The sequence below is a fragment of the Schistocerca cancellata genome, chromosome 1, assembly GCF_023864275.1.
Source record: "Schistocerca cancellata isolate TAMUIC-IGC-003103 chromosome 1, iqSchCanc2.1, whole genome shotgun sequence".
NCBI classification, from domain to species: domain Eukaryota; kingdom Metazoa; phylum Arthropoda; class Insecta; order Orthoptera; family Acrididae; genus Schistocerca; species Schistocerca cancellata.
Genome location: NC_064626.1, coordinates 788,578,165 through 788,600,503, shown reverse-complemented (window position 1 = coordinate 788,600,503; position 22,339 = coordinate 788,578,165). Strand labels below are relative to the sequence as shown.

The 22,339-nt window shown below is 38.7% G+C and overlaps 1 protein-coding gene across 2 annotated transcripts in view; it reads right to left on the bottom strand.

The window, feature by feature from the left end:
• Positions 1-9,806: 9,806 nt before the first annotated feature.
• Positions 9,807-22,339, bottom strand: part of LOC126187521 (ER membrane protein complex subunit 1) — a 118,537-nt gene continuing 106,004 nt past the window's right edge. For both annotated transcript variants that reach the window (XM_049928661.1, XM_049928670.1), the window contains 5 exons: positions 17,017-17,215; positions 16,737-16,934; positions 10,954-11,079; positions 10,617-10,850; positions 9,807-10,499 (listed from right to left, as the gene is read on the bottom strand). In XM_049928661.1, the coding sequence (XP_049784618.1) occupies positions 10,339-10,499; positions 10,617-10,850; positions 10,954-11,079; positions 16,737-16,934; positions 17,017-17,215 (918 nt within the window). In that variant the 3' untranslated portion in view covers positions 9,807-10,338. The remainder of the gene's footprint in view (positions 10,500-10,616; positions 10,851-10,953; positions 11,080-16,736; positions 16,935-17,016; positions 17,216-22,339) is intronic.

The following is a 22,339-nucleotide window of genomic DNA, read 5'->3' as shown; positions in this document are numbered from 1 at the left end:
CTCTGAGCACTATGGGACTTAACATCTAAGGTCATCAGTCCCCTAGAACTTAGAACCACTTAAACCTAACTAACCTAAGGACATCACACACATCCATGCCCGAGGCAGGATTCAAACCTGCGACTGTAGCGGTCGCGTGGTTCCAGACTGTAGCGCCTAGAACCGCTTGGCCACTCCGGCCGGCCCATTGACTCATAAAAGTAAGGCATCTTCCCTCTTTAACTCAGGTCACTACAGCTGGATTTCTATTTGATGTGGCACCTATTTTGAAAGAACAAAGTAAGACGAGTATTAAGTTTATGTTATGTCCCTACTAGTTTTGGGACTTAAAAGTTCATTTCACCAGCAGCAAAAATTAAAAATATTACAACAAAATCCTAAATATTTTATATCAAGCGGAAAAATTTTAAAAATAATGTTTTGATACTTTTACTGGACACAAAGTACAATATCAGAATTATAACACAAGAGATATTGAATTTAATTGATGAAAGGAGAAAATATAAAAATGCAGCAAATGAAGCAGGTGAAAGGGAATACAAACATTTAAAAAAGCAAACTGACAGAAAGTTCAAAAGGGCTAAGAAGGAATGGTTAGAGGACAAATGTATGGATTTAGAAGCATATTTCACTTGGGGAGACACAGATAACACCTACAAGAAAATTAAAGAGGCCTTTGGGGAAAAGAAAACCATCTATATGAATATCAAGAGCTCAGATGGAAAACCAGATCTAAGCAGAGAAGGGAAAGTAGAAAGGTGGGAGTGTATAGAGGGTCTATACGAGGGAGATTAACTTGAATGCAATATTATAGAAAGGGAAGTGGACGTAGATGAAGATGAGATGGGAGATACAATACTGTGAGAATAATTTGACAGAGCACTGAATGTTTAAACAAGGCCAAGGCGGCAGATAATATTCCGTCAGAACTACTGATAGCCTTGGGAGAGCCAGCTATGACAAAACTCTTCCATCTGGTGTGCATGATGTGAGACAGACGAAATACCTTCAGACTTCAAAAACAATGCAATAATTCCAATTTCAAAGCAAGCAATTGCTGCCAGGTGTGAAAATTACCAAACTATCGGTTCAATAAGTCACTGTTGCAAAATATTAACACAACTTCTTCACAGATGAATGGAAAAAACTGGTTGAGGCCAATCTCAGGGAAGATCTGTTTGGATTCTGGAGAAATGTGGGAACACACAAGGCAATACTGACCCTACGACTTCTCTTAGAAGATGGGTTAAGGAAAGGCAAACCTAGGTTCATAGCATTTGTAGACTTAGACAAAGCTTTCGACAATACTGACTAAAATACTCTCTTTCAAATTCTGAAGATAGCAGGGGTAAAAATACAGGGGAAAAAAGGCCGTTTACAACTTGTGCAGAAACTGTGCAGCAGGTATAAGTGCTGAGGGGTATGAAAGGGAAGCAGTGGGTGAGAAGGGAGTGAGACAGGGTTGTAGTCTATCCCCAATGTTCAATCTGTACATTGAACAAGCAATAAGAAAAACCAAAGAAAAATTTGGAGTAGGAATTAAATTGCAGAGAGAAGAAATAAAAACTTTCAGGTTTACTGATGACATTGCAATTCTATCAGAGACAGCAAAGAACTTGGGAGAGCAGTTGAATGAAGTGGGACAGTCTCTTGAAAGGAGGAGGAGGAGGAGGAGATTAGTGTTGAGGACACAAGATGAACAACAAAAAAAGCAAAACAAGGGTAATGGAATGTGGTAAAATTAAATCAGGTGATGCTAAGGGAATTAGATTAAGAAACAAACCACTAAAATTAGTATATAAGTTTTGCCATTTGGGCAGCAAAATAATTGATGATGGCCAAAGCAGACAGGACACAAAATGTAGGCTGGCAATGGCTAGAAAAGCATTTGTGAAGAAGAGAAATTTGTTTAGAAATGGCTCTGAGCACTATGGGACTTAACATCTGAGGTCATCAGTCCTCTAGAACTTAGAACTACTTAAACCTAACTAACCTAAGGACATTACACACATCCATGCCCGAGGCAGGATTCGAACCTGTGACCGTAGCGGTCGCGTGGTTCCAGACTGAAGTGCCTAGAACCGCTCGGCCACACTGTCCGGCAGAGAAAACTGTTAACATCGAATATAGAAGTAAGTGTAAGAAAGTCTTTTCTGAAGGTATTTAGAGTATAGCCATGTATGGAAGTGAAATGTTAACAATAAACAGTTTAGGTAACAAGCAAATAGAAGCTTTTGAAATGTGGTGTTACAAAAGAATGTTGAAGATTAGATGGGGAGATCAAGTAACTTATGAGACAAAACATTTGTGGCAGAACTTGACCAAAAGAAATGATTGCTTGATAGGACACATACTGAGACATTGTGGGATCATTGATTTAGTGTTGGATGGAAGGGTGGGGGGTAAAATTCATATAGGGTGACCAAGGGACGAATACTGCAAGCAGATTCATAAGATATAGGTTGTGGTAGTTATTCATAGGTGAACAGGCTCGCACAGGATATAGTGGCATACAGAGCTGCATCAAACTAGTCTTCAAACTGGAGACCACAATAACAAGATAACTGTAATTAACTGAAGTACCTACATCAGTCATGTACAATTAGTATAACAATATATGTATCCAAGGAGCAAAAATAAATCACTATTTTGAGTTATAAATAAAATTTGATCTATTTTTACTTGAAGTGAATCAGTTTCTTTTACTGGTGCATGTTTGTTCTGCTTTTGAAAAGATATGCTGACAGTGTTCTGACATCACTAGGATAAGCAGTAGCTCGAAATGTATTTACCTGATGATAATGAAATTTTAATGAGTCACAAGCACAAACCAGGTGGTTATAATTAAACTGACCATGTTCTGAGTGCTGCAGTGTAGGCTGATACATCGCAGAACTCTGAAACGTCGTACATACATCCATTAATCAGTGCGCTCATGGAATATGCTGAAAAAGTGTTCCAGTTTCTGCCTACAGGTGAAAACGTGGTGCTGTAAACAGTCAGAATGTGAAATGTTTCCCATTTGGATGTCAGTTGTGCTGTTCGTCTCTTGGTGATGCAAGCTGATTTCTTTTGTTAAAAGATTATTAGTGTAAAGGGTTAAGAAGGGTGAAGCTTTTTTTACAACACACAGTTGCATTACTGACAAAGATGTTTTATCAGAATGGCAGCAAGAGTAGCACTGCATTGTGGGAACACTGCTAGACTGAAAAGGCTGTGAAGAGGTTCCACATTGATAAATGGGGTAAAGAATATCATCAAGAAATTTGAAAAAACATGTGAATTAGGTGGTGCAATACGACAGGGAGGCAGCCTATTCCCATGGCAGTAGTTGAAGCTGCTGTACCTATAGCTGACTGCGCAGAACATGCCTCAGATTCTACAGTCAGTGCTTGAGCTGTGTTATGGAAATTGTTTCTCCCTTGGTCAACAGTTAAAAACTTTTTACACTGATATGCCTACAAGATTCAGAATGTGCACCCACGAAGTCCCAAGATAAGCTACAAAACCATGACTTTGTCACTCGTTTTTTGGCATGCATGGATATGAATGACTTGTGGCAGGGGAATAGTCTTTGGACAGACAAGGAAAATTTTACTCTGTACAGTGCCACACGGCACTGAACTGTCACATCGTGCAGGAACATCCACTGCACTCAGATTATGTAATTGTGTGGTGTGGTTTCACAAGCTCCTACATTCATGGCCATTTTCTTCGAGGAGATGACACCTCACTGGTTAGACGTACAGAGTGACATCAGCAGGTTATAAACACCTCCCTGTGCACCACGATTCTAGCTTTGCAAGAATGCAAGTGTGATCACACCACTATTTTCACTCAAGATGGTGTGACACCAAGTCATTGTCAGGTGAAAGATTTTCTTCGAGACATCTTCGGTAATGCCCATAATCCCCAGGCAATTTCAAGATTTGTAACCTTGCAGATCACCTGACATACATCCATATTACTTCTGGCAGTGCAGTTATCTGAAAGATCATCTATCAGAGATGTATACAGACACTTTCTCATCTGAAGGAAAGTGTATGACATATCGCTCTGATTACACTGGATATTATGCAATCAACTGTCAACCATGATGCGTTACAGATGCAACATGTTGCTGAATCAGGAGATCATACTGAACACACATGGCAACTTGTGACCCTGTCCTAACAAATGTGTCAGAACCACTGTTATTGTGTGTTTCATCATTTCTCCCCTGACCACATTCTGACTGCTTACTGCACCATCTTTTCACCCAATGGCAAAAAGTGGGACTATTATTTTTTCACCATGCTTTACAAGTGCACTGATTTATGAATGTACCTATGAAGTTTCAGCGTAGAACTTGAGACGTCCATTTAATTATAACCACTCAGTATTTTGGTAGTGGAAATACCAAGTTACAGAATTGTTCAATCACCCAAAAATGGTCCTTACAATTTGTCTTAAGTAACTTTTTCTCAGCCCAGGATAAACATATAACAATAGCATGGGTTTGTTTTGAATGTCCCTTTTGTGTTGATTGGCGACTCCATGTTGTCTTGTGCACTACGACCAGATAACAGGTATACTTGAAAAAAGAGACAGCATTGGTTGTATATTTTTTACTATCGCAAAATCGATTTTCTGTCACTGAGTGACCATCTTCAGTGCTATATTGTATAACTTAAATTAGGATGCACTGTTGTCACTAAGCTTATGGCAACCACATAGACTATGTGATTGCCGTAAGCTTAGTGACAACAGTGCATCCTAATTTAAGTTATACAATATAGCACTGAAGATGGTCACTCAGTGACAGAAAATCGATTTTGCGATAGCAAAAAATATACGACCAATGCTGTCTCTTTTTTCACGTATGTCTCTTTTGTGGTTGTAAGAAGCTACAACCACTGTGACTGTACAGTGTGATACAGATTTTATAAAGAGTAATATTTAAAAGTCATTTTGTGTGTGTGTGTGACACTTTATGAGCTTTGTTACTATCTGATTATACCCATTGTGGGAGCTACATCATATCACGCTTCCTCTGAGACCACTGTTGTTAGCAGGTTAACTGCTATTTCTTTATTTTGAAGTGAGGGGAGAAAGTACAGGACAACAGTTTCCCTGCTTATCAGAAAGTAGCACATCATCTTGGAACAATGTTGTTGTCAGTGAACAGAGTAGGAGCTGCTTCAAAGAACAATGATGAAAATATGTCACTTTGGTCAAGAAAAAACTATGTTTGTCCAGGTCACCTGTAAATCCAACTCAATAATTTTACTTTGTGCACAATATGAAGAACTACTCACAATTTTTACATGAATAAGGTATTCCCCACAATTAGAAACCTCCACCTGAAACTAATAGATAATATGGCATATTTTCCCAATATTTCAATCTCTAGTCTTCTGAAAGTAATTAAAAGCCTGGGATTCTGTTTCACAAAATTTAACAGAAAACTGGTGCTAATGGGGTCTGTGACAGCTTCTGCATCCTGGCACCTCCCTTAGAATAATGAGAGAGCTACAAGATCATCTTTATAGACATGACCTGGTGCAGAACAATGAAGTAAGGGTTGCAAGAAAATGTGGTTGATTCTTTAGAAAATAGTTTTGACAACTATAATCAATACGAGGATACATTCAGCAAATTTATGGGTGGCATGGAGGGTTCAAGATGCCTCCTGGAGCTGGGAAACACTTCATAATTTTACACCTCATGAATGAAGAATTTCTAGACGGGACAAAACTTTATTTTATTGGGAAGAAAGGAACCAGAGATTACCACAATGAAATGAATTCATCTCATTAGGAAAAATGACTCAAGAAAGTCCTCAGGTCGGCCACTGTTACAGATCAAGCACCATATCATACAATGGCCAATCCTTCAACTACGAACCCAAGCATGTAACTGCCAATATCTTGGATAACATTAAAGAATATTTCACTGCCACCTGGAGTTGTTGATTTTAGCTGCCAAGGCTGACACTCTTAGCCAGGCCTTACTATCAAATGTCAGAAAAGAAACTGGAACAAGCAACTAAACAACTTCGATCAGTCATAAAACTTGTTTGGTTGCAAGTGGCTCACTGCGAGCTAAATCCAACTGAGCTCATATGGGCTTACGTAAAGAGAAAAGTACAAAAAACGAATAAGTCCATTTGGAAATGGTAGAAGTATGAAAGCATTTAACGCTTTATGCTGAGACCTGCTGTAACTCCATAACTCTGATAAAAGTGTATTAAACATGCAAGGAAAGTTGAAGACAACTAATGGGAGAAAAGTAAACTATCTGAAAATGACCCTCATAGGGAGCCAATCATAATAAACACAAATGAAAGGAGTTCGAATTCATTGGAACATTCGATTTTTCTGATGAAAAATTGTACAGTATGGTATTTCTAAATGGAAATAAACTATTCTGAAAGCTGCCATTGGACGTCCAAAGCCCTCATGAAAATGGATTTTTGTACAAAAAAACAGAGTCTGAAAGAAAAATAATGCTTGATTCCCCCAATGTTAAAACTCTTACACTGATGGTTCAAATTGCTCTAAGCACTATGGGACTTAATATCTGAGCTCATCAGTCATCTTATATCTGATTATAGCACCTGATTCCACTACTGTGCCTACTAATAAACACATGGTCCAACATGCACACAATCACTCTTCAATACTACTTTGTAAGGTCAAAGTGGTTGTAGCTTCTTACAATCACAAGAGAGACCTTTAAAACAAACCCACACTTTCTGTTATACATTTATCCAGGGCTGAGAACAAATTACTTAAGAAAAAAAAAAAAAATCAAGATTTTCTAATTTTTTTTCTTTTTTTTGGGGTCAGTTAAAAAATTTTGATTTCTACTACCAACATATGTGCCTCTGACTATTAAAATTTCATTAACATTAGAAAATACATTTCTAGTGATATAGATTTGAAGTGAATAGTTCCTTGTGAAGGCACCCACAATCGAACAATCTTTATTACCATTTAAAATAAAAAATATACACACTATATATGTGTAGTGTCTGTTCTGTTGTACATGTCTGACAGAATGGAGACCACATATATAGCGTATATGTAAGCTTGGCTGCTACGGTGTCCTCAGTGTGGCTGCACAATAGGGTCTGAACTTCTTGTGGAACTATATGAAATGCTGTGGACAAATGAGGCAAATGGACTGGTACACTACTTTTTAGTGTGCGATAATCTGAGAATTTTTGTTGTATGGAACACACACTGAGATAGCTGAAGCAGTTAAATGTGACCACTTGTGCAACGTAATTCAGGTTTGAGTCCTGGTTCAGCACAAATTTTCAACTTTCTCCACTGAATTATTTCAATGATCAGTGGCGACTGATGTCAGTACCTCTCTTAAAAAATATATGTTTAATTTTAAAACCAAATTTCTCCATATAGCTCAACACAGAACGAAAAGGAAAACATTAATGTAACTCATTTTGTGACTGGCCCACTGGTTCTCCAGCATTTAAAGCCTAAACTCAAGTCTCAAAATATATCACGAAAGCGTTGGTATGTTGATAGAGAGAATAACAAACACAAACACACACACAAAATTCAAGCTTTTGGAACCCACGGTTGCTTCATCAGGAAAGAGGGAAAGAGATGGAAAGACAGAAGGATGTGGGTTTTCGTCTTTCCCTCTCCTTCCCCCTTTCCTGATGAAGCAACCGTGGGTTGCGAAAGCTTGAATTTTGTGTGTGTGTTTGTTAGTGTCTCTATTAACATACCAACGCTTTCGTTTGGTAAGTTACATCATCTTTATTTTTAGATATATTTTTGCCACGTGGAATGTTTCCCTCTCCTCTCTCTCTCTCTCTCTCTCTCTCTCTCTCTCTCTCTCTCTCTCTCTCTCTATATATATATATATATATATATATATATATATATATATAGAGGGAAACATTCCACGTGGGAAAAATATATTTAAAAAGAAAGATGATGAGACTTACCCAACAAAAGCGCTGGCAGGTCGATAGACACACAAATAAACACAAACATACACACAAAACTCTAGCTTTCGCAACCAACGGTTGCCTCGTCAGGAAAGAGGGAAGGAGAAGGAAAGACAAAAGGATATGGGTTTTAAGGGAGAGGGTAAGGAGTCATTCCAATCCCGGGAGCGGAAAGACTTACCTTAGGGGGAAAAAAGGACAGGTATACACTCGCACACACACACACATATCCATCCATACATACAAGACTTACCTTAGGGGGAAAAAAGGACAGGTATACACTCGCACACACACACATATCCATCCATACATACAAGACACCTTGTATGTATGGATGGATATGTGTGTGTGTGCGAGTGTATACCTGTCCTTTTTTCCCCCTAAGGTAAGTCTTTCCGCTCCCGGGATTGGAATGACTCCTTACCCTCTCCCTTAAAACCCATATCCTTTTGTCTTTCCTTCTCCTTCCCTCTTTCCTGACGAGGCAACCGTTGGTTGCGAAAGCTAGAGTTTTGTGTGTATGTTTGTGTTTATTTGTGTGTCTATCGACCTGCCAGCGCTTTTGTTGGGTAAGTCTCATCATCTTTCTTTATATATATATATATATATATATATATATATATATATATATATATATATATAAAACAAAAATGCTGTGACTTACCAAACGAGAAAGTGCTGATAGATAGACACAATAAAAAACACACAAACACACTCACACAAATTTCAAGCTTTCGCAACCCATGGTTGCTTCATCAGGAAAGAGGGAAGGAGAAGGAAAGACGAAAGGATGTCATATATATATATACGGTAGTAGTCCTTAGCCCTTGTGCTGCTTTGCCAGATACAGCAACACAGTGTAGCTCATTCATGGAAAATGGTCAGTTGTAAACTTGATCATTATTGAAACGGAAGTCACAGGAAAACTACTTTACTATCACACTGTGGCAATGGAAAAACTGAATGGCGTATCTTGGTTTATATTAGTAATATCAGCCAAAGTACTTGCCAGCCAGATATACATATTGTGCCCTGGGAGAGAGATTTGTGGAACATTTTAGTAAGTACCACACAGCAACTGTTGTCACACGCTCTTGTTGCTCCTTACCACAGAGTACTGCCATTTTGGTTGACAGTTGGGTGTTAATACTTCCCAGAAATCCACTGTAGCTGTAGTACAATGATAACTATTGTGTTCAATGGAATTGTTAAAGGCAGCAAATGCAAAGAGAAATAAAAAATGTTTTAATAATGTCAGAAAATTTATGTGGCACTGTTGTACCACCATTTATAGCCCAGCATCTAATTGTTAAAAATTCTCTACATTAAGGTCTGATCTTTGGTAGAAATATTTCATACAACTCATTTCCATATGTCACAAATATTTAATGTATATCATTCTCACTGCCCTTGTCCAGGCATAAATCACATTTTGAAATTCAAACACAAATACAATGTGAATAGAAAATAAAGGTGTAATTCCTAATTTTCAATTTCTTCACATATTTGATTAAAATTATATTACAGTGAACCACATGTTGATCGAACTTTCGACTTAAATGGAATGCGTGCGCGCGCCCACACACACACACACACACACACACACACACACACACACACACACACACACACACACACGTGAGAGGAGAGGGAGAGAGGGGGGTAGAGGGAGAGAGGGGGGGCTGAGGGAGAGAGGGGGGTAGAGGGAGAGAGGGGGGTAAAGGGAGAGAGGGGGGTAGAGGGAGAGAGGGGGGAGAGGGAGGGGGGCGAGAGAGAGAGAGAGAGAGAGAGAGAGAGAGAGAGAGAGACTGGGGGGGGGGGGATATTTACTAAAAAGCAGATGCATTACATAAGAAATTTAATTGACAAGATATGTACACTTCAGTCTGTATAATGGAGTCAGAAATTGTAGAAATCAATCCTGCCTCGATCATAACCACATTATTTTACACACTGAATGCAGAATCTTGGTAAATATTTTGTTTTCAGCTTCTGAAGTGGCACAATGTGATGAACAGAAAAAATAAAGACAACACATACCACATAAAAAAACATATATTCACAAACATAACAAAACAAGGTGTAGCTACAGTTGTGTACACAAACATGTGATGGCAGATGCACACTAATTCAACAACTTGAATAAATTAAAATATTCAATATAAATATCTTACATTATGTACACCATTGATAACAGTGAAGTACAGTAGGTAATCTTATGAAGAAATACTGAGATGTTGGTCAATGAAATCACAGAAGTTGCACAACAACATCAAGTCCATATTTGTATGTCATTTGTATGGAGGTAATCAATTAATTCAGTTCATTACGGTTAAACAGTTTACCGAAACACCAGTTCATTGTGTTTTTAATTATTATTTCCACGCCAGCTTCAGAGCCTTTCTTGATGCCAGCTTCTTTGTCACATATGACGCTACAGCCAGCCCTAACAGAACTGCAGTGATAAGTAAATGATCAAAATCTTCCTTCAGAAGATCAAATGTTTTCGAAGGAGCAACACGAGTGTAAAACAAATCTGAAATAATAAAATAATTTCATAAACAAAAAATACCAGCTACATTTACTATCAAAAGATTTCATTATTTAACATATTTATACTTTATTCAAGTGTAATTTGCTAATTAGTGCATACCTAGCCCATATGCTAATATAAGGCAAGTTGATTCAAGGCCACTTGGAGCAGTGTGGATGCCCCTTATTCTTTGGAGTGTTTGATTATAATTGATGATAGCATCTGGTGGAATAGGTAGTTCGGGCATATATGGAATGACGCCTTCTTCCCTCATTTCTGAAGTAACAGTGACAGGCCGGCGAGGATCAACAAACAACCATGGCAGTTCCAGAATTCCACCAGTAGCTAAAGCAACTGAGTGAAATAACTTTCAGTGAGTAAATTTTATACACAATACAGGAGCTTCCTTTATTTGTTGAGTAAATTAGGTTTACACATATAAAATAAAATGACTAACCTAGAATATGTTTGCTGGTGATGCCTTTTTCAGTTATTGTCTCTTTCAGTGCTTCAATATTACCCGGTAAAATATATGCTTGCCTGTCCACAATTGGCTGAATTGGAGCAGACAGAGATGAGAATGCTGAAAATTATGATTAGCACTTTTTAAATCCTCTAAATAAACATATAACAACAAATCAATTATGAAACAGTTTCCACTCATCATTAAATAAGTGACTGACAAATTAGTTGATAGTGTCTATGCCAACAGAATCTACTGCCACAATAAAAATGAAATCATTTTGTTCTTGTAACTTAAGAAGGAACAACTTTTCTGATAATGATGCATAACATGGCAAAAATCAAACTGTAAGCTAGGCTGTGTAGTGAAATTGAGCATTAATGGGCTACGGTAGCAGATGAACAACGTGAGTGCTTTTGCTAACAGCGCATCATCATCATCATCATCATCATCATCATCATCATCTGCAGCACCCCTCTTTGGCTCGTGACCGTATCGGTTGGACTTTAGATGAACGGAAAACCACGGCCTGGTTCAATGAGTCCCAATTTCAGTTGGTAAGAGCTGATGGTTAGGTTTGAGTGTGGCACAGATCCCACAAAGCCATGGACCCAAGTTGTCAACAAGGCTGCTTGGAGACCATTTGCAGCCAATCATGGATTTCTTGTTCTCAAACAGTGATGGAATTGTCACGAGCCACAATTGTTTGTGATTGGTTTGAAGAACATTCTGAGCAATTGAGAAAATAATGTGTCCTCCAAGATGGCCTAACACAAACCCCACCGAACATTTATCGGACATAACAGAAGTCATTCTGTGCACAACATCCTGCACCAGTAACATTTTAGCATTTAGGCATGGCTATAGACGCAGTGTGGCTCAATATTTCTGCTGCAGACTTCCAATGATTTTTGAGTCCAATTCATATCAGGTTGCTGCACTACACTGGATAAAAGCAGGTACACACAATATTAGGACATATTCCGTGACTTTTGTCACTCAATGTATACTTAACACAGCAAGTCTTTTTATCAGATTTTCACTAATTATACAAAGCTGTGTAACAAACTGAAAAGCGTCAAATTAATAACAAATGGAATGGAAATAGACAACAATCATACAGAGGTTTTACAAACCTGTTTTTTTGTGACTACAGGCACTAAAAAGTGCATTTACTTTACCACACAAATATCACTTATTCATTTTAAAACATTTCCAGTGGTCTGGAATCAACCACATTTACAATCTCTCTCTCTTTTTCCTTTCCAAAAGCGAATGAAGTGCGACTATTTTACTTACTGCATTTTTGTTTGATTTATGCTTACATCTAGAAATGCACTTCACTGGTGATTTTGGTCTAGTTTCACTCTGGCTTGTACCACTACATATTCCTGACATAAAACATTGCATCACTAATGTGTAGTAATCTGACTAAAGGTATTTCTTTGTACTTAGCATGTGTAGGGTTGCCAACTTATCTGCTAGATTTGTTTTTACTTTATCTCAGACACATTATTTTTATTTGTGTTTATATAATTACGTAAATGGTATGAAGAGGTACTGTAGGAGTTAATCATTTAGATAGAATGGGTTTGAGGAGGTAGGTATGGGAGTTGTGTGTTCAATGATTTTGTATAGTGTTTCATTCTCAATATTTATTTGGCCGTTAAGCAATTGTTTACTGTGTGTTAGTACTTTGGTACATATGGTAATCTTCTTGAAATGCAAGACAATGTGTCTTTCTATTGATTATCTACTGTGCTTGGTCTGCAATATTACCGTTCAAGGAGACCTGCAAATTTTGAGTGGTTTGTACTGTGTTTCCACACCCTGTTGTTGTCTGTATACCTTATGTCAAATGCTTTGCCAGTCATATCAAAGTAAATCCTTTATCAGTCTCTGCAACTGATCTGGTAGATACAAGATTGTTGGTGACTGTCTGGTTTTGATTTTGGTTTTGGAATGTGTTTCTGTATTGCGTTCATGATTTTTATGCAAATAATCATAACCTGCTTATTGGATTTATAACCTATTCTGCATGTGAGTTGAATGTCGTAGCTCATCACTCTAAAATGTAAAAGAAGTTAAATATTTATGCCCTCACAACTAGTTTTGTTTAGTACTTACGCTGATCAGCCACCTTTGGCATGGATTACAGTGGCGACGTGTTGTGGCTGGAAAGCAATGAGGTGTTGGTAGGTTGCTGTAGGGACTTGGCACCACATCTGCACGCACAAGTCATCTAATTCATGTATATTCCAAGGAGTGGGGCAATGAGCTATGACGCCATGTTCAATCACATCCCTGGTGTGTTTGATCAGGTTAAGATCAGAATGAAATTTTCACTCTGCAGCGGAGTGTGCGCTGAAATGAAACTTCCTGGCATATTAAAACTGTGTGCCAGACCAAGACTCAAATTCAGAATGTTTGCCTTATGCGGGCAAGTGCTCTACCAGCTGAACTATCCGAGCATGACTCACGACCCATCCTCACAGGTGGTAGAGCACTTGCCTGCGAAAGGCAAAGGTCTTGAGTTCGAGTCTCGGTCCAGCACACAGTTTTAATCTGCCAGGAAGTTTCATACCAACACAAGCTCCGCTGCAGACTGAAAATTACATTTTGGAAACATACCCCAGGCAGTGGCTAAGGCATGTGTCTGCAATATCCTTTCATCCAGAAGTGCTAGTTCTGCTAGGTCTGCAGGAGAGCTTTGTGAAGTTTGGAAGGTAGGAGATGAGATACTGGTGGAATTAAAGCTGTGAGAATGGGTCGTGAGTCGTGCTTGGGTAGCTCAGTCGGTAGAGCACTTGCCCACAAAAGGCAAAGGTCCTGAGTTCGAGTCTCGGTCTGGTACACAGTTTTAATCTGCCAGGAAGTTTTGGGTTCAGATCTGGTGAACTGCAGGGCCAGCACATCAATTGGAACTCACCACTGTGTTTCTCGAACCACTCCATCACACTTCTGGCCTTGTGAGAAGGTGCATTATCTTGCTGAAAAGTGCCACTGCCATTGGGAAACATGATCGTCATGAAAGGGTGTATGTGGTCAACTACCACAACCTTGGCTGTGACGGTGCCTTGCATGAGCTCCATTGGACCCATGGATGCCCATGTGTATGTTCCCTGGAACTGATGACCACAGCAGTTTGGTCCCTTAGGAACTCACACACATTTGTATGTTCCCTAGAGCATAATGGGACTGCCACAAGTACAGGTTCCAGGTGCCAAGGAGCTGTTCCCCTGGAAGATGAGGGACTCACACCCTCCCTTCAGCATGATGAAGGCTTTGCGATTCATCAGACCATTCAGTGTTCTGCCACAGTGCCAATGTCCAGTGCCAATGGTCACATGCCCATTTCAGTCATGGTTGCCAATGTTGTGATGTTAACATTGGCACATGCATGGGACATTGGTTGCAGAGGCCCATCGTTAGGTGTGTTGGTGCACTGTGTGTTCAGACACACTTGTACTCTGCCCAGCATTTAAGTCTGATGTTCATTCCGCCACAGTTTGCTGCCTGTCCCATTTTACTCAATTGCCCAGCCTATGACATTTGACACCCTAATGAAGAATTGCTGCCCAACCACATGGCATCTGTATGTGGTTTATCTTGGTTTGACATGTGTAGAAGACACTCATCACAGCAGTCCTCGAATGTCTGATAGGTCGTGCCATTTCCAAAATGCTCATGCCAAGCAAGCCTCCGGACCATCACAATTTGCTCTTGTTCAAACTCAGATAGATCGTGCCTTCCCCATTCCACATGTGGACAGCACGTTTACTGGTACTACATGCACAGTGCATGTGTCTGACTAGCAGTCACTCCCTGCCAGGTGATGCTGCCATCGCCTGGATGGCTTTATATTGATAGTAGGTCAATGGTCACAATGTTCTGGATGATCAGTGTGTTCCTGTATTCTCAGTGTGTCTATATGTTTATGCTGGTGTGGTTCAGTTTGTTTAATCTTGAATTGTTTTCTACTTCATTTTTGTATGAAGTTTATCTAATAGGGTTTCTTTGTCCCCATTTTTAATGCTATCTTTTTATAGTGGCTATATCAAAGGTATTTGGGGTTTGTGAGGAAGGGGGATTTTACTGAGTCTGTTCAACAAATGCCTAACTGCAGCTTGTTTATGATTCTTTAGGTCATTTGAAGTCACATTTATTGTTGTGGCGTCTGTTATTGTGAGCTGTGACAAAGGTTTGGTTGTGAATGTGCTTTCTTATAAATTATATTCAGATAGTTGAGTTTTTTTTTCCTTGTTCTCCTTTAACTGTATGTTTAAAATTCTCACATACTGTATGTACAATCTGTAACTGTTGTATTTTGGCCCAATTTAAGAGAATGTAAATAAACATCAATAGTGCAACACTTAGTCATGTTCCACATTAGGAAATGTGTAGTGCTATTAGCCGAAATGAAACAAGGCCAAAACATCAGGGCCAAGCAAAGAATACTTGAAACATGTGCATTCAAATGACACTTTCAGATGCAAGCACACATCAGACAAAAATGCAGTAGTAAAAAAATCACACTTCAATTACCCCTGACATGAACTGCTTTCTGATCTAAAAACAAATCAAAATTGTAAATCTGTGCGATTTCAAAACAAGATTTACAACACTGTAAACGAGTAAAATGAAATGTGTACATTAGAATAAATACGGAGTTTTAGCAATCACAAAGATGGATTTGAAAAATTTTAAGTTCATCCACAGTATAATGCCTCCTATACTAACGTTATATGCTTGACACTTTTATGCCTATGTCAGATCTGCAAACAGTCGTACATACACAGTTAATCCTTTGTCTGTCCTACATGTTGTTTGTGCTTAGATGTGGTTTTTCTATTTCCTATTATTGCTGTTGTTTTTGCACCAACTATTACTGCATGCAGATTATACTTTATACCATGTCTATTCATGACCAAGCCATATATAATTGTATGTGGCACATGATTTATGCTACTTGCAATGATATGTATCCACATTCATTGTAAGTAGCATAAACCATGTGCCACATACAATTATATATGGCTTGGTCATGAATAGACATTATATGTATCCACATTCATTGTAAGTAATCACTATATGTTCTTGAGAAAATGTACTTCAATCCAGTTGTAGAGACTTCGTATTTTTATTTTCATTCAATTCTGGTGTGTTGTTATATTTTGTAGGTGCACTTGAGAATTAGTACACATTTGAAACAGGCAAGTAATTCTGAATGAAATACTCATTTAAAATAACATCCTGATGGAAACGAGGTCATTACTTACTACAAGACAATAAAAAAGTGGACTGACCCAAAACATTCGACAGTTCCTTCATTTATTAGCTTAGCTTATTTGTAGACGTGACTGTGGTGCTCTAGTGGGTACATTGGTACACTGTGGCACTGAAGGTACTGGGTTCAAGCCCATGAAGGAGTGTGAATTTTTATTGATTCCAATCCCTCCAGTAGGACCCATTTCCATTCTGTCTACTATGAAATTGGGTGCCAGGGATCTTTTCTGTGGGTAAGAGGCAGTTGGCGTGATGGGCTCATCGCTCTCCTCTTCATAGTGCCAAGGGGGGCAAAAGGCTGCTCTCTACCTGCAGTCAGGCCAGAAGCCCATTCATAGGCTGAGTACCCTTGAACTTTGCCTATCTGTAGATGACTGAACACCCCCATGCCATTATGGAGGAAAAAAAAAAGAAAAAAAAAAGTTTACAAAACTGGATAACAATTAGAACAACATAAATGGCAATATAATAATGAAGTTTCAATACAATACCTGTTGTATTGCTTTGCACCTTTCCTTCATACAATTCAAGGGTGACAATCTCAGTCCGTCGAGACTTTTCACTGAAGTAACTGTAAAGTACCCAGTTCTCTGAATGTACTACGTACACTGGTTCACGCGCTCTTTTATGGGATGCAGAAAAAACAACTGCACCTGATACAGCATCTACTAAGTAGATGTTCAGTATATCTGTAAGAAGTAAGAATATAAATAAGTCTTAAATCATTAAGTCAGACCTAGCTACAAATAAATGTATTTCATTGAAACTCACACTTCTGCACAGGATCAAAGCCCTGTGTAGCAACAGCAACAAGATTGGGATTGATGTATTTGTACAGCACACTGCGATCAGCAAGGACACGACCTTGTGAGTGAACTCTCTCCCCAGGATTCTTACCTACGACGGCTATCACTTTCTGTGGACTGTCAACGCAAAGCTTGACCTCCCACACTGCAGTAGCCACAAGGCCCTGTAAGTAATATAGTTGTAAATTCAGTAACTAACGAAGTGCAAAATCTGCAATAACTTACTACTATGGATGACAATCTATTAAAAAAAATCTATTTGAAAATGCATAAAACATTAAAGTTGTGATCGAAGTAAAGGACTGTTAAGCCTATTAGTTGTGACCTAGGATTTGATGTCTTCTAATACTTTATTTGTTTCGATATTTATTTTCTGATACTAATCTGACGATCATTATGTCAACAGCAAATACAATACCTTCCGGTACACACAATGATTAAGTCAATGATATATAATACAATATAAATGGTCTATGAATGGAAGCTTGAGGAACAACTCAAATTAGTGGAACAATTACGTGGAAGTTCATTTTCTATTATGTTATGGTGGAAAGCAATACCTTGTTTCCCACCACCTAAGAAATGATGAAACCTGTTGCAATTTTCCATGTTTCACAATGCTACAGTTTAGTTAACAGTATAATATGACATACATAGTGCTGAGCAACTTCAGTATCTTTAAAGGATGATACAACTTTCTTGAAGGGAACATATTTCGAAACATGACACTGGTGTATTCCATGTTTATGCAAGAAACTGAGATTGTTTAATGCAATTGTAAGCTCACTATCATAAGCCAATGCTGAGTGGTTGTTCTTGTTTTACCATGCTCTGTGCAGTCTCTTGCTTCAATAAATCTGCCCCCCCCCCCCCTCAAACACTGTTATCAATAGTTGTCATCCACACAACAGTATACATTTTTGCATCCAAGAATTTCCTATTCTACTTCTGAGTCACCAGATTCTTTAAGGAATCAAACTCCCATGTTTAAAACATCACATCTCCAGAACTACGTGCCATATAATGATATACTTTTGCAGGTATTTTCAATGATATATGTGGATAGTGTCTGAAAAGTATGTTGTGAATAGAGTTAGTTTAAAGAAGTGATAAACTAAAATGCTGTGCCTGATGCTACTGTTTTACTGCGCGAACTGCAATAATACTGGGAGCAATGAACGTTTTTCCATTCACCATTTTGTGGGGGGGGGGGGGCATCGCAATGAAAAAGTTTTTGTTAATGTCTGAAATTATGTATAAGGTTTCTTGGAAGTCATTAAGCACTCTCACTGTAAAGTTCTGGTTGAATATGGTCTGGATATTTGTGCACAATGAGTTATACCTTATACTGCTTCTAGTCATATACACAGTTTCTAACTGTAGTATTTGACTTGTTGAGTTAAACCTTTAATGTAACACAAATAGATTATGACAGAATACTAAAGTTTTAAATTTGGTCAATAACTGTCTGAAATATTGAAAATCAAATTTTTTTGCCCCTGGAACCCGTTAGACATCGGCAGTGAGGCGCAAGCTAGAATAGCAGCGGCAACATATGCTACTTTGCCGCGTTACCCATGCTTAGGAGCTCACTTCTATCATGAAAATCTGAAATCCTCATTTACAAAACAAATGACTGATTGTTATGTACGGTGCCGAGACGTGGGATATGACTGCAAATGAGAAAAAACTCCTTAGCATTTGGAAGGGAAAGGTTTTGCTTAAGATGTATGGCCAGATATATGAGCAAGAAGGTTGGCACATCCGTACGAAAGCTGAACTAGGACAACTTTTTGGAAAGTCTGACACTATCACCACCATTAAAATAAGAAGACTGTGGAGGGCAGGACATGGGGTCAGTATGGAGGAAGACAGAACATGTAAGAGGATTTTTAATGGCAAAGCTGGAGGCAGATGATGGAAAGGACATCCCAGAAAGAGATGAGTGGATGGAATTGAAGAAGACAAGAAAAAGCTGGGTATCAGAGAACAGAGATAGAAACCCATGGACCAGATAGAGTGGCAGGATATTGAGATACAGGCCAAGGCCCTTCACGGGCCGTAGTGCTGAGGAGCCTTTAGATAGGCAACCTGATACTGGAAATGGGTGACCATGCTCTAGACTTGTCGTTTATGAATGGTCAGATCTTCATTCTCTTATTCGGATTCCAATTGTGCTGGAGTAGTATACGTATGAATTGTCTGTTCATCCATGATTTCAGAAATTTTGATAAAATCTGGAGGAACACCATTCTCATTTTTATGAATTTTTCCAATTTTTGTTGAACTTGTTTTAATATACAAAATCAAAAACCTTCAAAATTATTCACCAATTCAATGAGATTTTTCTGAAAATGGTGTACTCACAGTTTGCGGTATTAAGCATTTTTAGTCTGTTGAATGTGGAGGGTTTTGGGACATTTTGGTGCTTCATAGGCACACTTGTTCAAATTAATGGAAAGTGACATGAAGCGATTACTGTACTTTCTTGACTGATGAAACATGAACACGAAGCCTTGCCTTGTGACTATATAAAATGTCACTATTCCTATAACAGAGGAGCCCCTTCACATGGATAGTATAACTGTGACACCATTTGCACTGTTAAAGACAATAAACAGTTTTTCACCTAAGAGAGAATATATTCAAAGAATGCTTTAGTGTTGCACAATTTCAAGAAAATGTATATAATCAAGAAATATATGCAAACTATGTATGATTATGAAATACCGATTATTTTATAAAAAATATTTATTCCGAGTAAGGATGTGAACGCAAAGTCGAGTTCACAAATCCAGAGTACACTGACTTCATCACTTGCCCACTTGAGGGCACTACCAACCTGTTATAGTCATTAGGACTTGAGTGACAAAAAACTTCTGTCATTTTTCAATAAACTATAGTGTGCCACACAAAAACCCAACTAATAAATGTCTGTTTTCCCAATAAAGAACAATCTGGGCAAAATTTCATCCAAATCTGCCAAATTTCCAGTCTCCCTATGTAAGTATATGGTGAATATACAATGTACCAAACTTCCCTGTAGTACAAAACATTGGAGCGTGGCAAGGTAATTACCAACATGTTAGTGACAACTACTGCTTTGATTTCTTTGCCATTTGTCAATAAATGACCCATCATCTACCTTCTCATGTAAATCAGTTCTGCAAGAAACCTATGCTCTTCACAGTGAATGAGATTTTGATTCATCTGATCCAGTCATAGAAAATCCACAATACAGTATAATGTTTGATGCTGATGCGGAAGGAACTGTACAGAAAGAACAAGATGGCAGTGGATAATGAAAGATCATGCTGGTGTGCTCCCTAAGCAGAAAGGTACATGGTTGGCTACAAGAATGCACACAGGAAAATTAAGTAAAGCAGAAGGTGGAAGTCCAGAGTAGAGGAAAGAACTAAGGAAAGGTTAAATGGGTGAGAAAAAAGTAACTGGTGGTGTGCGGGGAGCTTGAGGGAGCAAGAGAGTGAAACAAAGTGAAAACTGGAGAGGGGGACAGACCAAATGGTATGTGCTATGAAGCAGGAGTTGAAGAAAATGACATTGCATTCCTCTCTACTCTTTGCTTTGCTTTGCTTTGCTCTTTGATACAGTTTATCAATGAGCATACATCCATGTTGCTTGTTGTTCATGCTGTGCGGAGGTTGCAGTATATTTTGTAGATGATGTGGATGTTTTCAAAGGTGGTCCTGTCTTTAATGGCATAGGAAATTTCAGTGGCAGAGCTAGAATAGGTAGTGGTGGGTGGATGTGTAAGAAAGATCTTGCACCTGAAACATTGACAGGAACATGATCAAAAGGAGTCGGGAGCAGACAGTCATAGGGACAAACAAGGACATAGGGCAGGCTGAGTGAGCAGTGGAACAGCAGTCAATGTGGTATGGAGGGTATTCTTCATTTCAGAGTTTGGAAAGAGTTAGTCCTAAGCCTAGTGGAAAACCAGTTCTAGGTTATATGGAATGAAGAAGAAGGCACTCCTTTGTGGCCAGTCATCTAGTGTGCAAGGAGAGCTGGTTATGTGGATAAAAGGCACAAAGTGATCTGTTTCTGGAGAAGATCTGGAGAGTAGCTTCTGTCTGCGAAGGCTTCAATAACCTTCAGTCTGCTGAGTGTGGGACTGGCTGCTGCTACTGCTGCGGTAGCAGACAGTTTTTGTAATGGAAAGGATGGTTTCTGTGGAAATGGAGGCTCTACCAAATCTGCTATGTATCCCATACTGATGGGCAATACTGAAGTATTGGCTGAGCATGAGTTTTGTAAGCTACCTTCATTTCTGATGGACAACATTTTCCGAGGATTCTTTCAATGAATCTGTCTGGCATCTGCCTTTCTTGTGATTAGTTTTATGCAGTTGTTCCACTTTAAATTGATCTGTATGCATACTCCTATGTATGTTATGGAATTAATTGCTCCCAGTGATTGGTCTGCAAACAAATAATCATACAATAAAGTGTCTTTTTGTCTATGTATATGAAATAAATACAATTTGTTTATGTGGAGGGTCAACTGCCACTCCCTCTGCCAAGCACTGATACTCTGCAGGTATTGCTGCAATAGACTCCCTCAGGGTAGGCCCAAAGTTTCTTTTAGGTCTGAAGACTTCTCTCCATTCAGAATGACATGCTACGTTCCATTTGTGAGAAAACTCTTCAATTCTGTTACACAATTGGTCTGATATTCTGTAAGCTCAAAGGTTGCTCATTAGGCAGTGCTGAAGAACAGTATCGAATGCTTTACGGAAGTCAACAAGCATAGCACCAGTATCTACTGCTTTCTTGGTCTCATGGACAAATAGTGTGAGCTGGGTTCCACACGATCATCATTTTTGGATCCCACACTGATTCCAACAGAGGAGGTTTCTGATGTCCATAAATCTTATAATACACGACCATGAAACATGTCTTAAAATTCTGTAATATACTGACATCAGAGATGTAACCTACAGTTTTATGCCTGTTCAACAACCTTTCTTGAAAACAAAGTGACCTGGGCTTTTTTCCTGATCGTTAGGAACACTTCAGTCCTCCTGTGCTTTTTTCTGATTATTAGGAACACACTAGTCCTCCAGAGATCTACAGTACACAGCTGCTACAAGAGGGGCAAGCTCTTTCGCATCGCTGTGTGGAATTGAACTGGTATCCTTTCAGGTCCAGACGCCTTTCCTCTGTTGAGCAATTTCAGTTGTTTTTCTATTCCATCGTCACTTTATTTTGATATCTGTCACTTTATCATTTGTGTGTTATCTTTATCTGTGAAACAGCTTTGGAAAA